This window comes from Anolis sagrei, chromosome Y (genome assembly GCF_037176765.1).
Source record: "Anolis sagrei isolate rAnoSag1 chromosome Y, rAnoSag1.mat, whole genome shotgun sequence".
NCBI classification, from domain to species: Eukaryota; Metazoa; Chordata; class Lepidosauria; order Squamata; family Dactyloidae; genus Anolis; species Anolis sagrei.
In genome coordinates this window covers 30,905,799-30,920,047 of record NC_090035.1, presented here as the reverse complement: position 1 = coordinate 30,920,047, position 14,249 = coordinate 30,905,799, and the positions used below count along the sequence as shown (strand labels likewise).

At 42.9% G+C, this 14,249-nt stretch overlaps 1 protein-coding gene across 3 annotated transcripts in view; it reads right to left on the bottom strand.

The window, feature by feature from the left end:
- Positions 1 to 866: 866 nt before the first annotated feature.
- The window catches only part of LOC137095190 (alpha-taxilin-like), a 104,332-nt gene continuing 90,949 nt past the window's right edge, over positions 867 to 14,249 (bottom strand). For all 3 annotated transcript variants that reach the window (XM_067461566.1, XM_067461565.1, XM_067461567.1), the window contains one exon: positions 867 to 1,821. In XM_067461566.1, the coding sequence (XP_067317667.1) occupies positions 1,546 to 1,821 (276 nt within the window). In that variant the 3' untranslated portion in view covers positions 867 to 1,545. The remainder of the gene's footprint in view (positions 1,822 to 14,249) is intronic.

Here is a 14,249-nt window from a genome sequence, read left to right as displayed (position 1 = left end):
CTGAGATAAGGCAGTTAAAGTGGCATCAAACCGCATTATTTCCACCATGTAGAAATGCACTGAGGAGGATTTTTGGACCCCAAATTGCTTACAGGTAAGAAAACAGAACCCAAATCCTTCTCATAAAGCCCTGTAAACCCTTCCTTTTCCTTGGCTTAAGGTTCCATCTCTCCGAACCTACGAGAGATTTAGGACTGAGCTCCCAAAAAGGGGAGGCTAATACATCATAAAAGGCCATATATATCCGTCCACATGCCATTCTTGCAGCTAGACTGTCAGAATGTGCCTTCATGTTCGAGATTCCAAGAAGTCTTCTTCCTGACACTAGAGGGGGTAGTCATGATAGATGGGTTTATGGCAGGACATCTGGGCATGGGTTTTGCTTTGAAGCTGTGGGAAAAGGAATCTTAGTCTAAACTTTGATAAGCAAGGGGGAGAAGGAGGAGGCGAAGCCAGGAGGGGGGATCAGGAGACTCTGGGCGGGAAACTTCAGTTCTCGCTTTGGCTTTGCTCTGTATGGACTGAAATAAACTCCAAATCCGAGTACCTACTTGTGAGTGCGAGTTTCCTTTCTAAGATCCAGCGGATCCTGACATAAAGCGAGAACTGAAGTTTCCCACCCAGAGTCTCCTGATCCCCCCTCCTGGCTTCGCCTCCTCCTTCTCCCCCTTGCTTATCAAAGTTTAGACTAAGATTCCTTTTCCCACAGCTTCAGTTCTCGCTTTGGCTTTGCTCTGTATGGACTGAAATAAACTCCAAATCCGAGTACCTACTTGTGAGTGCGAGTTTCCTTTCTAAGATCCAGCGGATCCTGACATAGACGTATTCCTCCCCTTGGCATGTGCAAAAAAATAAGGAAAAAAACCTTGGATCAAGTTCCATTTAATACATACACATCTTTGTGCGTGTGTCTGCATATAAAGCATCGAGGCAACGGGTGAAAGTCGTAAGGCTATGTTTCGAGAAAGATACTGGACGTCGCAAAGAAAGTCCTGGAGGAGGGGGACATGGCCCCAAAAAGACAGCACACTTCAACCTTCCCATCTCTTCTTTCTCATATCTGTCTTATTCTCCAGAAGACAAACCCTGCTTTTTTTGTATGTGGGGAGGGGGGAAAACAACAAAAGCCTTACAATTCTGGAGAACGTACATTGTAGCTTTCTTTTACGGGAGACAACAAAAAAAGCTACAACATCTGCTCCGAGTTCCCTGCAAAATCCACTCTTTTTGCTTGAACAGGGGGATAAAGTTAGCTTGGAGCGAAACTGGGAATTGTGGACCCCTCCCCATAATCCCCCAGTTTCCAGTGCCTTGGATTGGTTTCCATTTGGAATTTCTATCAAAAAGTGGACCGTGTTGCAGAGAATAGCTTGAGATAGTTTTGCAAAAATAAGCCAAACAAAAGAAGAGTGGGGTAAACGGGAGAGAAGAGAGAGAGAGCCTTCGGTATTGAACGGGGAAACCTGCCAGTGGATTCCCTTCCTCACCTCCCTTGAGGCCCAGAATGGATCAGTGTCTGCAGAGGCCTTCTCACCGCCCTTTTCTTCACTCAGTTTCAGGTTTGGAGGCTCCTATGCTGGGTCCTCCAGGGCTTTCGGTGAGTCCCGCAAGGCACCCGCCGGACAAGTCCGGACCCTGTGCAACCACTTCCTCTGATTCGCCTTGCTGGGCGTCCATGTTGTCTGGTGGAGAAGCCAGGGCGTAAAGGTCCTGCACCTTCTTGTTCAGGTCATTGCGCTCTGTCTGCAAGGCCCGGCAGAGCTTCTCCAGGCACTGGATCTTGGCCTGCAGGCCTTCTAGCTCTTTGTCCCGCAGGGTTTTCTTCAAAGGCAGGGAGGGAGAAAAAGAAAGAGGTTAAAGTTTTGGGACTGGCTTTCGCCCTGCTTAGCTAAAAAAACTAAGGCAATCCCCCTCAAAGGCCATCCAGTCCAGCCCCCTTCTGCCAGACAGTGAAGGCACAATCAAAGCACCCCCAACAGATGTCCATCAGAGCCTCTACTTGAAAACTTCCAGAGAAGGAGACTCTAGTATGATCCCAGGTCCTAGAATTGGAAGGAACTCCCCAAGGGGCAGCCAGTTCAACCTCTTTATGTAAGGCAGGAGGTCACTATTCAAGCTCTCCAATAATAATAATAATAATAATAACAACAACAACAACAATGACGATGACAACAATAATAAAGATCTCAGCCGGCATTTGGAAACAATAAACATCAACAAAATCCTGATTTGTCAACTGCAAAAGCTCACCTTACTTGGATCTGCGCGCATCATTCGAAAATACATCACACAGTCCTAGACGCTTGGGAAGTGTTCAACTTGTGATTTTGTGATAACAAAATCTTTTTAACAGCATATAGATCTCGTTTGCTGTGACATTCTGTGCTTTTGGGTCAATAATAACAACAATAATAAGATTGAAGAGAAAGAACTGGACAAGCTGACACGATATGAGGATTTAAAGATTGAACTGCGAAGACTGGCACATGCCAGTCAAGGTGGTCCCAGTGGTGATCGGCACACTAGGTGCAGTGCCTAAAGACCTTGGCCTGCACTTAAACACAATCAACGCTGAGAAAATTGTCATCTGCCAGCTGCTAAAGGCCAACCTACTGGGATCTTCATGCATTATTCACCGATACATCACATAGTCCTAGACACTTGGGAAGTGTCCGACGTGTGATCCAATACAACAGCCAGCAGAGTGATCTTTTCTGCTGTGGACTCATCTTGTTGTGTTTCAAATAATAATACTAATACTAATACTACTAATAATAATTGCACACTGCAAGCATCATTCAAATATACATCACAGTCCTAGATGTTTGGGAAGTGTTTGATTTCGTGATATGAAATCCAGCATATATATCTCATTTGTTGTGACATTCTGTGTCTTTGTGTTAGTAAAATAATACTAATGATGATGATGATGATAATAATAATAATAATAATAATAATAATAATATTTTATTTATATACCGCCCTATCTCCCCAAGAGGATTCAGGATTGTTTCCAACATAAGGCAAAACATTCAATTGCCAGAAAGGAAAACCATACAAACAAATTAAAATAAACACTATAAAACATAATCATAAAACCCTGCTAAAACAAACACAAAAATTTAAAAACCAGTTTCATTATAACAGATGGCTATCCAGTCTATAACAGTAGTAATTATAGTAGTAATTATATAATTCAATAGTGACAAATGCAAGATAAATGCACTTAGACAGAAAAAACAAAATGCAAAAATACAGAATGGGGGACGCCTGGCTCGAGAGAAGTACGTGTGAAACAGCTCTTGGAGTTCTCGTGGACAACAAGTTAAACATGAGCCAACAATGTGATGTGGCGGCAAAAAAGCCAATGGAATTTGGCCTGCATCAATAGGATCATAGTGTTGTAGCGGTCAGTAGGAGAAATATTAGAATTAAAATAATCATATATTTAAAATGAACAGAGGAAAGCTTTATGCTGACAGTAGATGTTGACTTTAGATTAGGTTAAGTACTAAGGGAACAAGTACATGTCATCTGGAAAGAAGTTAATAATTATATGACGTGGGCGAATGTTCGTCATCATGATCTTACCAAGGGAATGTTCTTGGAAATAATACATGAAAGAACCTGTTAATGATTGTACTATATAAATGTCAAGACATTTCTGCGCATGCCTGCAACAGTGAAATTCTGCTATAAATATTGAAGCCAGTCTGACTTCTAGACGCGTCAGATATTGCTTTCTGTACGCCCTATCAACCTTGATAGTAAAACGCCTGAAAATCAATTGCTGTCTCCGTCTCCTTTCCTCTCTGATTGTGCTCTAATGATCTCGGGTAACGTATGCTCCCCAACAAATGGGGGCTCGTCCGGGATCTGAGCCAACAGAGAAGGAACAGAAACGAAGCCTATTGAGGGCTTGATTGCCTCCACTCAGCAGGTCAGGTAAGACGACGATCAGAAGGGGTGACAAATGGGTACCCACTGAAAAAAATGGCCCGGCTGATCCTCGTCTTCCCTGCTTCCAGACTGGGGTACATTGAGAATTAACAGCTTTGATTCCACGGCACAGGTAAGGGAAAAGGCCTTAAAGGGAAAAGGTACATGAGAAGTACCTGGGGAATATTTCACTGTGAGATTACTGCAGAAATCAAGTGAAACCCCGAGTGACGTTTTTTGCCACAGAAAATCGCACTCACAGGTTGGAGGAATACCCTTTCAGGGGGAAAGCGATAAGTCTGTTTTGTGTTTAGTGTCGTGTAATCTGTTTGTGTCTATATGCTTTATCCCTTTTTGCTGCTTTGCAACCCTATGCACACATTTGTGTATCAATGCCTGTTTTTGTTTTACGATGTTTATGATGAAAAGAGACTAATGGTTTCAGGCTTCTGGGAAAAAGGAAGATGAAAAAAGGAAAAGAAAAATGAGAGAAAAATGAGAAAAAAGGAAACTTGAATGTGTGTGTGGCTAACCAAAAAGGAATGTGCGGAAGCTGTTTGTGTTGTGGGAAAAATAATATTTACAGGTTTCAAATAAAAAGGAAAAAGAGGATAATTCAGGAAAAACCTGGAATAATACACATGACGATGGGAAATGCCAAGTTTATATGTTTTCATGTGGGTAAGCAAAAACCAAGAAGAAAGTTAAAGGTATGTGAAGAAGGTATGTGTAGGGAAAGCAAGGAAAAAGCAAGTCAGAATAAGAGAATAGGGTCAATCACAGGAGAAAAACCAATATGTGTGATTGCCTAGGGGGAAGAGAACAGGGTAGAATTGAAATGAGAAATGTAGCCAGAGAATGAGGATGAGAATATAGAGAAAGTGATACAGTGGTGATGGAATGACAGGAAGAGAAATGTAAAGATTTAGCATTTGTTTAATAATATAAACTTGAAATGTTGAGATGTGAATGAATAGATTCCCTTTGGAGGGTTTAGATAAATGTTTGGCAATATTGCAGTTTGGAATAAGTAAATGTATGTGTGAAATCAGATTTGGATGCATCAAGATTGTTGTGTAAGGTTGATTATGTTTAAATATTTCATGGGTTAAAAGAAAAAATAATTATTATGTGTTGAGAGTATTCAAGAATGGCTACTTGAATGCTCTCACGGGGAAAAGGGAAAGGAAAAATTGGAAACTTTTTGAAAGAGGAAGAATTGATACTAGTTTTGAAACTGTCCTATACAGGAGAAAAGTGGTGACAATTTGAGAAATATAGAAGATTTTGTGGGAAGAGCGGTGATAAATTGAATGTTATGAGGATATTTGTTAATATATTTTATTAATTGACATGCACACCCCCTCCTACAAGTTCAAAAATGTCGGCAACTAAATTGATAGGTGAATGAAGATAGATGAGGGTAATATGATGTGGAAGTGAAGGGGAATTAAGCATTAAGGAAAGAAGTACAGATTTTGGAAATGGCATTAATTGTATAATTACATTGGCCTGTTACAGTATCCCTTGTTTTGTCAGAAGACCCAGAGTGGCTGAAAGATCTTGGAAGTGTGATCCCTGTGACAACAGTGGAAAGGGTCTACTACTTGACGAATTCCCACTGCTACAAGGGAGTGCCAAATTGCGGATGAATTAAGCCTGCTTAAAAGGAGACCATACAGCAACGGGCCCTGGCTTACAACTTAGGAGTTGATTGACTGAATAAAGAACTAATTACAACATACACCAATAAGAAGACATATTTCAAAGACTTAAAATATAAGAGGATAAAAGTTGCTCTGAATAAGAGAGAGATCCAGCACCTGAAAGCTGTAAGAAGAAAGAAAAAAGAAGATTGGATGGACTTTCAGGGTTGGGAGTGTGCCATTGTGGGACTCCTTATTATCTTGGGGTTGGTGTGGTTGTGTTACAATTATAGGCATGTCTTTTGGGGGAGAGCGTATTCACGTAGGCATGTGGTATATTTATTACCTGATTAAGTTGAGTGTACTCATCCCAAAGGTAGTACAGGGGGGATGGGAACAAAACATATTCCACCAAATGATTCAGGATATAGCAAAGGAGACAGAAGTTACTGAGTGTTGGATTTGTAGTCATGGGCCTACTTCCCAGCGTGAGGGATGGCCACTAATGGTAGGAACATTATTAAGTCAAAAAGGATGGAGCACCTTACAGCCTCAAAATTATGAGATGACTGAAACCTTACTTGATCCAGGACAAGCTATAGTGACACATAAAGGGACCTCACCAGAGGCCCCAGCCTGCATTACTTGGGAAAGAGATGAGAGGTGGACACAAGATCAGGGAAACCCTCTCCATACTCACCAAACAGAACTTGGTCATTATCCCAATTGCAATCTCCTTCTTCATGTATTTAAAACAGAGGCTTCCGAGGACATTAGCCTCCTAGCTCTTTTAGAACATTCAAAAAGGGTAAAAAGATTTGATGGTGTTGTTGCACCGGAACTGGGTACCCATATTAAACAGGCCCAAGCAAAAGCCGCCAGCAAAAGCCGTGACCCACCAAGGACCCCCAGCAGGGAGGTGCCGCAGGGTCAGGGGGAACCACCCAATGAGAGACCACCCAATGAGAGACCACAGCAGAGTCGAGGGGAACCAAATCCTGCCAAAGTGGTAAAGGAGGTGGAAACCCGCCAGGCTGTGCCAAAATCTCTGGTAGCAAAGGGAGGATATTGCCCCCTGGCCTGTATTGGATTTGCGGGCAGTGGGCAGGAAATATTTTGCCGCCTTTTTGGGCTGGAACATGCACGATAGGTACCCTAATGCTAGCAGATGTGACAATATATACAGAACAACCATCCCAAATGACTTGGAAAAGAGACCGAAGTTTAGAAAGAGCTTATGATGAAACAGTTGGATATGACCCAGACCGAACTTATTTAAATGAAGGAGAAAGATTGGGAGCCATCTTGTTCCCTGCTGCGGGCGTAGCTCTGAATATAAGACAGATTCGGAAACTCTCAGCTCAAGTTGAAAGGTTGGCAAACAAAACTGTGGCTGGAATAAGGGCTTTGCAGCTATAATGGCAAGGCCTCTTTATGAAGCTACAAAGGGGGGTGAAAAGGAACCATTCCATTGGACCCCCGAATGTGCCCAAGCATTTGCCCAGTTAAAACAAGCTTTGGTGCAAGCACCTGCCTTGGGTCTGCCTGATTTGGAGAAGCCATTCACACTTTATGTTGGTGAACAAGATGGAATAGCAGTGGGGGTGCTTACCCAGCTATTAGGAACATGACCGAGACCAGTAGCTTACTTATCTAAGCAAATTGACCATGTAGCAAAAGGATGGCTGACTTGTCTATGTGCTGTAGCTGCTACGGCCCTGCTGACTCAAGAAGCTGATAAATTGACTTTGGGACAAGAGTTGATAGTTAAAGTCCCTCATTCAGTAACGTCTATCATGGACTATAAAGGCCATCATTGGTTCACAAATAGCCGTATGCTAAAATATCAGACTTTATTATGTGAAAAACCCCAAATCAGGTTACAGATTTGCAGTATATTAAATCCTGCTTCACTCCTGCCTGTTGAAGGAGAAATGCTTTAACATGATTGTTTAGAAACTATGGATGAGATATATTCCAGTAGGCCTGATCTAAAAGATCAACCATGGCCTGAGGTGGATGCCACTCTTTTTTACGGATGGAAGCAGTTTTGTTGAAAATGGACAAAGATATGCTGGATATGCAGTAGTAACTGCAACTACTGTGTGGGAAGCAGAACCACTTCCTCTAAATACCTCAGCTCAAAAGGCAGAACTGATAGCACTAATTATAGAATCATAGAATCATAGAGTTGGAAGAGACCTCATGGGCCATCCAGTCCAACCCCCTGCCAAGAAGCAGGAATATTGCATTCAAATCACCCCTGACAAATGGCCATCCAGCCTCTGCTTAAAAGCTTCCAATGAAGGAGCCTCCACCACACTCCGGGGCAGAGAGTTCCACTGCTGAACGGCTCTCACAGTCAGGAAGTTTTTCCTAATGTTCAGATGGAATCTCCTCTCTTGTAGTTTGAAGCCATTGTTCCGCGTCCTAGTCTCCAAGGAAGCAGAAAACAAGCTTGCTCCCTCCTCTCTGTGGCTTCCTCTCACATATTTATACATGGCTATCATATCTCCTCTCAGCCTTCTCTTCTTCAGGCTAAACATGCCCAGTTCCCTAAGCCGCTCCTCATAGGGCTTGTTCTCCAGACCCTTGATCATTTTAGTCGCCCTCCTCTGGACACATTCCAGCTTGTCAATATCTCTCTTGAATTGTGGTGCCCAGAATTGGACACAATATTCCAGATGTGGTCTAACCAAAGCAGAATAGAGGGGTAGCATTACTTCCTTAGATCTAGACACTATGCTCCTATTGATGCAGGCCAAAATCCCATTGGCTTTTTTTGCCGCCACATCACATTGTTGGCTCATGTTTAACTTGTTGTCCACGAGGACTCCAAGATCTTTTTCACACGTACTGCTCTCGAGCCAGGCGTCCCCCATTCTGTATCTTTGCATTTCATTTTTTCTGCCAAAGTGGAGTATCTTGCATTTGTCACTGTTGAACTTCATTTTGTTAGTTTTGGCCCATCTCTCTAATCTGTCAAGATCGTTTTGAATTCTGCTCCTGTCCTCTGGACTATTGGCTATCCCTCCCAATTTGGTGTCGTCTGCAAACTTGATGATCATGCCTTCTAGCCCTTCATCTAAGTCATTAATAAAGATGTTGAACAGGACCGGGCCCAGGACGGAACCCTGCGGCACTCCACTTGTCACTTCTTTCCAAGATGAAGAGGAAGCATTAGTGAGCACTCTCTGTGTTCGTCCACTTAACCAATTACAGTTCCACCTCACCGTAGTTTTGCCTAGCCCACATTGGACTAGTTTCCTTGCCAGAAGGTCATGGGGGACCTTGTCGAAGGCCTTACTGAAATCCAGGTACGCCACATCCACGGCATTCCCCGCATCTACCCAGCTTGTAGCTCTATCGAAGAAAGAGATCAGATTAGTCTGGCATGACTTGTTTTTGATAAATCCATGTTGACTATTAGCGATGACTGCATTTATTTCTAAGTGTTTGCAGACCGCTTCCTTAACAATCTTTTCCAGAATCTTGCCCGGTATCGACGTGAGGCTGACCGGACGGTAGTTGTTTGGGTCGTCCTTTTTTCCCTTCTTGAAGATTGGGACCACATTGGCCCTCCTCCAATCTGCTGGAACTTCTCCCGTTCTCCAAGAACTCTCAAAGATGGTTGCCAATGGTTCCGAAATGACTTCCGCTAGTTCCTTCAGTACTCTTGGGTGTAGTTGATCTGGACCTGGGGACTTGAACTCATTAAGAGCGGCCAGGTATTCCTGGACGACTTCTTTCCCAATTTGGGGTTGGATGTCCTCCAATCCCTCATCCACTCCATCTTGCTGAGGTTGAAGACTCTCTTTTTGTGAGAAGACCGAGGCAAAGAAGGCATTAAGTAGTTCTGCCTTTTCCCTGTCCCCTGTCAGCATTGCCCCATCTTCTCCTCGAAGAGGTCCTATCGCCTCCTTGTTTTTCCTTTTTCTACTGACATAAGAATAGAAGCCCTTTTTATTGTTTTTAATGTCCCTGGCAAGCCTGAGCTCGTTTTGTGCTTTAGCCTTGCGGACCTTTTCCCTACAGGTGTTGGCTATTTGTTTGAATTCTTCTTTGGTGATTTCTCCCTTTTTCCACTTCTTGTGCATGTCTCTTTTGTGTCTTAGCACAGTTAGAAGTTCTTTGGACATCCATTCTGGCTTCTTTGCACTTGTCCTATTTTTTCTTTTTGTTGGCACGGTTTGCAATTGCGCCTTGAGTATTTCACTCTTGAGAAATTCCCATCCATCCGTAGCTCCCTTGTCTTTTAGTATCTGTGTCCACTGAATGCTGCTCAGCGTTTCCTTCATTTTTTGGAAGTCAGCTCTCCTAAAGTCCAAAATGCGGGTTTGACTTGTCTTAGTTTCGGCCTTCCTTTGTACCTCAAATTGCAGGAGCACATGGTCACTTGCCCCTAAGGATCCTACCACTTCAACCGCATCGATCAGGTCCTCCGCATTTGTTAGGATGAGATCAAGAGTAGCCAATCCCCTTGTTGCCTCTTCTACCTTTTGGACCATGAAATTGTCTGCAAGGCAAGCGAGGAATTTGTTGGACCTTGTACTCTTGGCCGAGTTTGTTTTCCAGCAAATATCGGGATAGTTGAAATCGCCCATGACTACTACATCTCTTTTCTGTGCCTGTTTGGTCAACTGTTGGCAGAAGACTTCATCAAGATCTTCCTCCTGGCTTGGGGGTCTGTAGTAGATGCCTACAACGACATCTTTTTGAGTCCCAGTTCCCTTGATTCTTATCCAGATGATTTCAAGCTGGTTTCCCAGATTGCTGTCTTGAATTTCTTCTGCCGCATAAGAGTTTTTGACATATAAGGCTACTCCGCCTCCTCTCCCTTTTGTTCGGTTTCTGTGAAAGAGGTTATACCCCTCGATATCTACATTCCAGCGATAGGAGTCATCCCACCAGGTTTCAGTGATGGCTATGATATCATATTTGTGGTGTAGTGCTAGAAGTTGGAGTTCATCTTGTTTATTTCCCATGCTCTGTGCATTAGTGTAAAGACATGTGAGCCCCTGGGATCTTCCCTTGAGCTGTTTAATTGGGATTATTGTGCTTTTGGTACTTGGTCCTTGTTGTGTTTGTGCAGCCCTCCGTTTAGCCTTCTGGCGATTCCCAGACATTATGGGTAAAGTAGTGTTCGCAAGGCTGTTGTCCCCCTCCCCCGGTGGACCTAGTTTAAAGTGCGTCTAATGAGGTTTGCGAGTCTGTGAGCAAAAAGGTGTTTTCCTACTTGTGTGAGATGCACCCCATCCCTTGCCAGTAGGCCATCCTCCTGGAATAGCAGGCCATGGTCGAGGAAGCCAAAGCGTTCCTCCTGACACCATTTTCTAAGCCAGTCATTGACCTGTACTATTTTTCTGGCTCTTGTGGGTCCGTGTCTTACAACAGGGAGGAGGGATGAAAAGACCACCTGTACATTACATTCTTTTAGCATTGCTCCTAGAGCTCGAAAATCATTTGTGATCTTTTGAAATGTATGCCTTGCAGTATCATTGGTTCCTACATGAATCAACATGAGGGGAGGACGGTGATAGGGCTTGAGGAGCCTGGTGAGCCTCTGAGTGATATGGTGTATTTTTGCCCCCGGTAGGCAGCATATTAGAGCTCTGGAGTTATCAGAAGGAAAAGTAGTCAACATTTATACAGATTCTAAATATGCATTCACTACTTTACATGCACATGGAGCATTATATAAAGAAAAGGGACTACTAAATTCTGCTGGGAAAGAAATACAACATAGTGAGACCATTCTGAGATTGTTAGATGCTGTCTGGATTCCTGCAAAAGTAGCAGTAATGCATTGCAGAGGACATCAATATGACGAGGATCCTGTGACCTATGGAAACCGGTATGCTGATACCACCACAAAGGCCGCGGCCCGAAAGGGACGAGGAAAAGAGCCGGTCTTGGCCCCTTTGCAGCTGTCAAGGTGGAAGGAATCAAAGCCTGGATACATTATACCAGAATAAAGAAGGCACCACCTGAATGGACTGCGACTCCTGATCCAAAGATTCCCTGAGACTTCATATCATCAAACCAGCAGTGCCATGAGACCCAGAAAGAGGACTACGGCTCTGGTTTTGACCACATACCTGGAAGCTGGTCAAATAAATCAGACAGAAAATTGAGGAGCACTGTGAAAGTGCAAACGTGTATGGGACATTCTTCAAGAACTGTGATAAATGATAGTGTTAAATGTTATTTTTTGCTTTAAAATAAGAATATAACTTCATGAGTTTGCGATGCTATTGTAGGACATTCGCTTGCAAAAAGAGGGGAATGTAGCGGTCAGTAGGAGAAATATTAGAATTAAAATAATCATATATTTAAAATGAACAGAGGAAAGCTTTATGCTGACGGGAGAGTTCTACAGCAAGGAAAATTCAATAGAACAATGGAAGGTCGGAGTGGCTTAAATAATTGGAACAGTAGATGTTGACTTTGGATTAGGTTAAGTACTAAGAGAACAAGTACATGTCATCTGGAAAGAAGTTAATAATTATATGATGTGGGCGAATGTTCGTCATCATGATCTTGCCAAGGGAATGTTCTTGGAAATAATACATGAAAGAACCTGTTAATGATTCTACTATATAAATGTCAAGACATTTCTGCGCATGCCTGCAACAGTGAAATTCTGCTATAAATATTGAAGCCAGTCTGACTTCTAGACGCGTCAGATATTGCTTTCTGTACGCCCTATCAACCTTGATAGTAAAACGCCTGAAAATCAATTGCTGTCTCCGTCTCCATTCCTCTCTGATTGTGCTCTAATGATCTCAGGTAACGTATGCTCCGCAACAGTGTCTAGATCTAGGGAAGTAATGTTACCCCTCTATTTCCAGACCACACCTGGAATATTGTGTTCAATTTGGTGTTGAACAATTGAACACAATATTCCAGGTGTGGTTCAACTGTTCAATACCACAATTGAAGAAAGATATTGACAAGCTGGAATGTGTCCAGAGGAGGGTGACTAAAATGATCAAGGGTCTGGAGAACAGGCCCTATGAAGAGCGGCTTTAAGAACTGGGCATGTTTAGCCTGAAGAAGAGAAGGCTGAGAGGAGATATGATAGCTATGTATAAATATGTGAGAAGATCCTCCAAAGCCCCCCCCCCCCCCAGTTCCACTCATTTGAGTTTTGCTGGGTTGGGCTGGATGGCCTGTGCGGGTCCCTTCCAAATATAGTGAAATATAAACTGCCTGGGAATCCAGTGGTGTCTCTTCCTTTAGACTTTTTCAAGCAGAGGCTGGATAGGCATCTGTCAGGAGGGATTTGATTGTTCCTTTTCCTGCCTAGCAGAAGAGGACTGGACTGAATGGTGTTTTGGGAGTCCCTTCTAACTCTAAGATTCTAATATATATATATTAGGCCTGGGTAACAACGCAAAAATTTGTTTCTAAAATTGATTTGTAATTGGGGGTTTTTTTTGTTTCGATATTTAAAATAATTACAAAATTTTCCCAAAAAAAAGTTCGGTATTTATGAAATTTCGTAAATATTTACAAAACATTTTGTAAAGATGGCGCCCTTTTTTTCAATATTTTAAAAATATTTTTTAAATTTAATTATTAATTTAGTAGAATAGGGAGGAGAAATTAAAATTATTATTAAGGAGGGAAGGCAGGCACTCACTCTGGCGGGCCCTCTCGCTCGCCGCTTGCTCGCCCCTCTCGCTCGCCCTCTCGCTCGCTTGCTCAGCCGGCGCCGAGAGAGGAGAGCTCCCAGCAAGCATCGGCAGGCGGCCATATTACGTATTTCCGAAATGGACGGAAATACAAAATTTTTTGGCACCTGCCGTTTTGATATTTAAAAACACTTCCAGGGTAAAAAAAAAGTTTTGTAATCGTTTCGTAATTCAAAAATTAACGAATTTTTTAACGAATTACGAATTAACGAAACGAATTGACCAGCCCTAATATATATATATATATATATATATATATATATATATATATATAATAACGGAGGCTGGATAGCCATCTGTCAGGAGGGCTTGGATTGTGTCTTCTTTTATGGCAGAAGGTAACTTGGTTGGATGTCTTTTGTGGGTCCCTTCTAACCAGTGTAATAGAGACTGCCTGAGAGTCTGGTAGAGGTCTTTAAGTAGAGTCTAGATGGCCATCTGTTGGGAGGGCTTGGATTGTGACTTCCTGTCTGGCAGAAGGGGGGTTGGACTGGATGGCCCTAGGGATCTCTTCTAGCAGTATGATGCTATGTTGTGTTGTTGTTGTTAGTACTATTACTATTAGAATCATAGTAATAGTGGAGGAGGAGGGAGCAAGCTTGTTTTCTGCTTCCTTCGGACTAGGACGCGGAACAATGGCTTCAAACTACAAGAGAGGAGATTCCATCTGAATATGAGGAAGAACTTCCTGACTGTGAGAGCCGTTCAGCAGTGGAACTCTCTGCCCCGGAATGTGGTGGAGGCTCCTTCTATGGAAGATTTAAACAGAGGCTGGATGGCCATCTGTCAGGGGTGCTTTGAATGCAATATTCCTGCTTTTTGGCAAGGGGTTGGACTGGATGGTCCATGAGGTCTCTTCCAATTCTAGGATTCTATGATTCTAATAGTAATAGTAGTAACAACAATAACAACAACATAGCATCATACTGCTAGAAGAGATCGCTAGGGCCATCCAGTCCAACCCCCC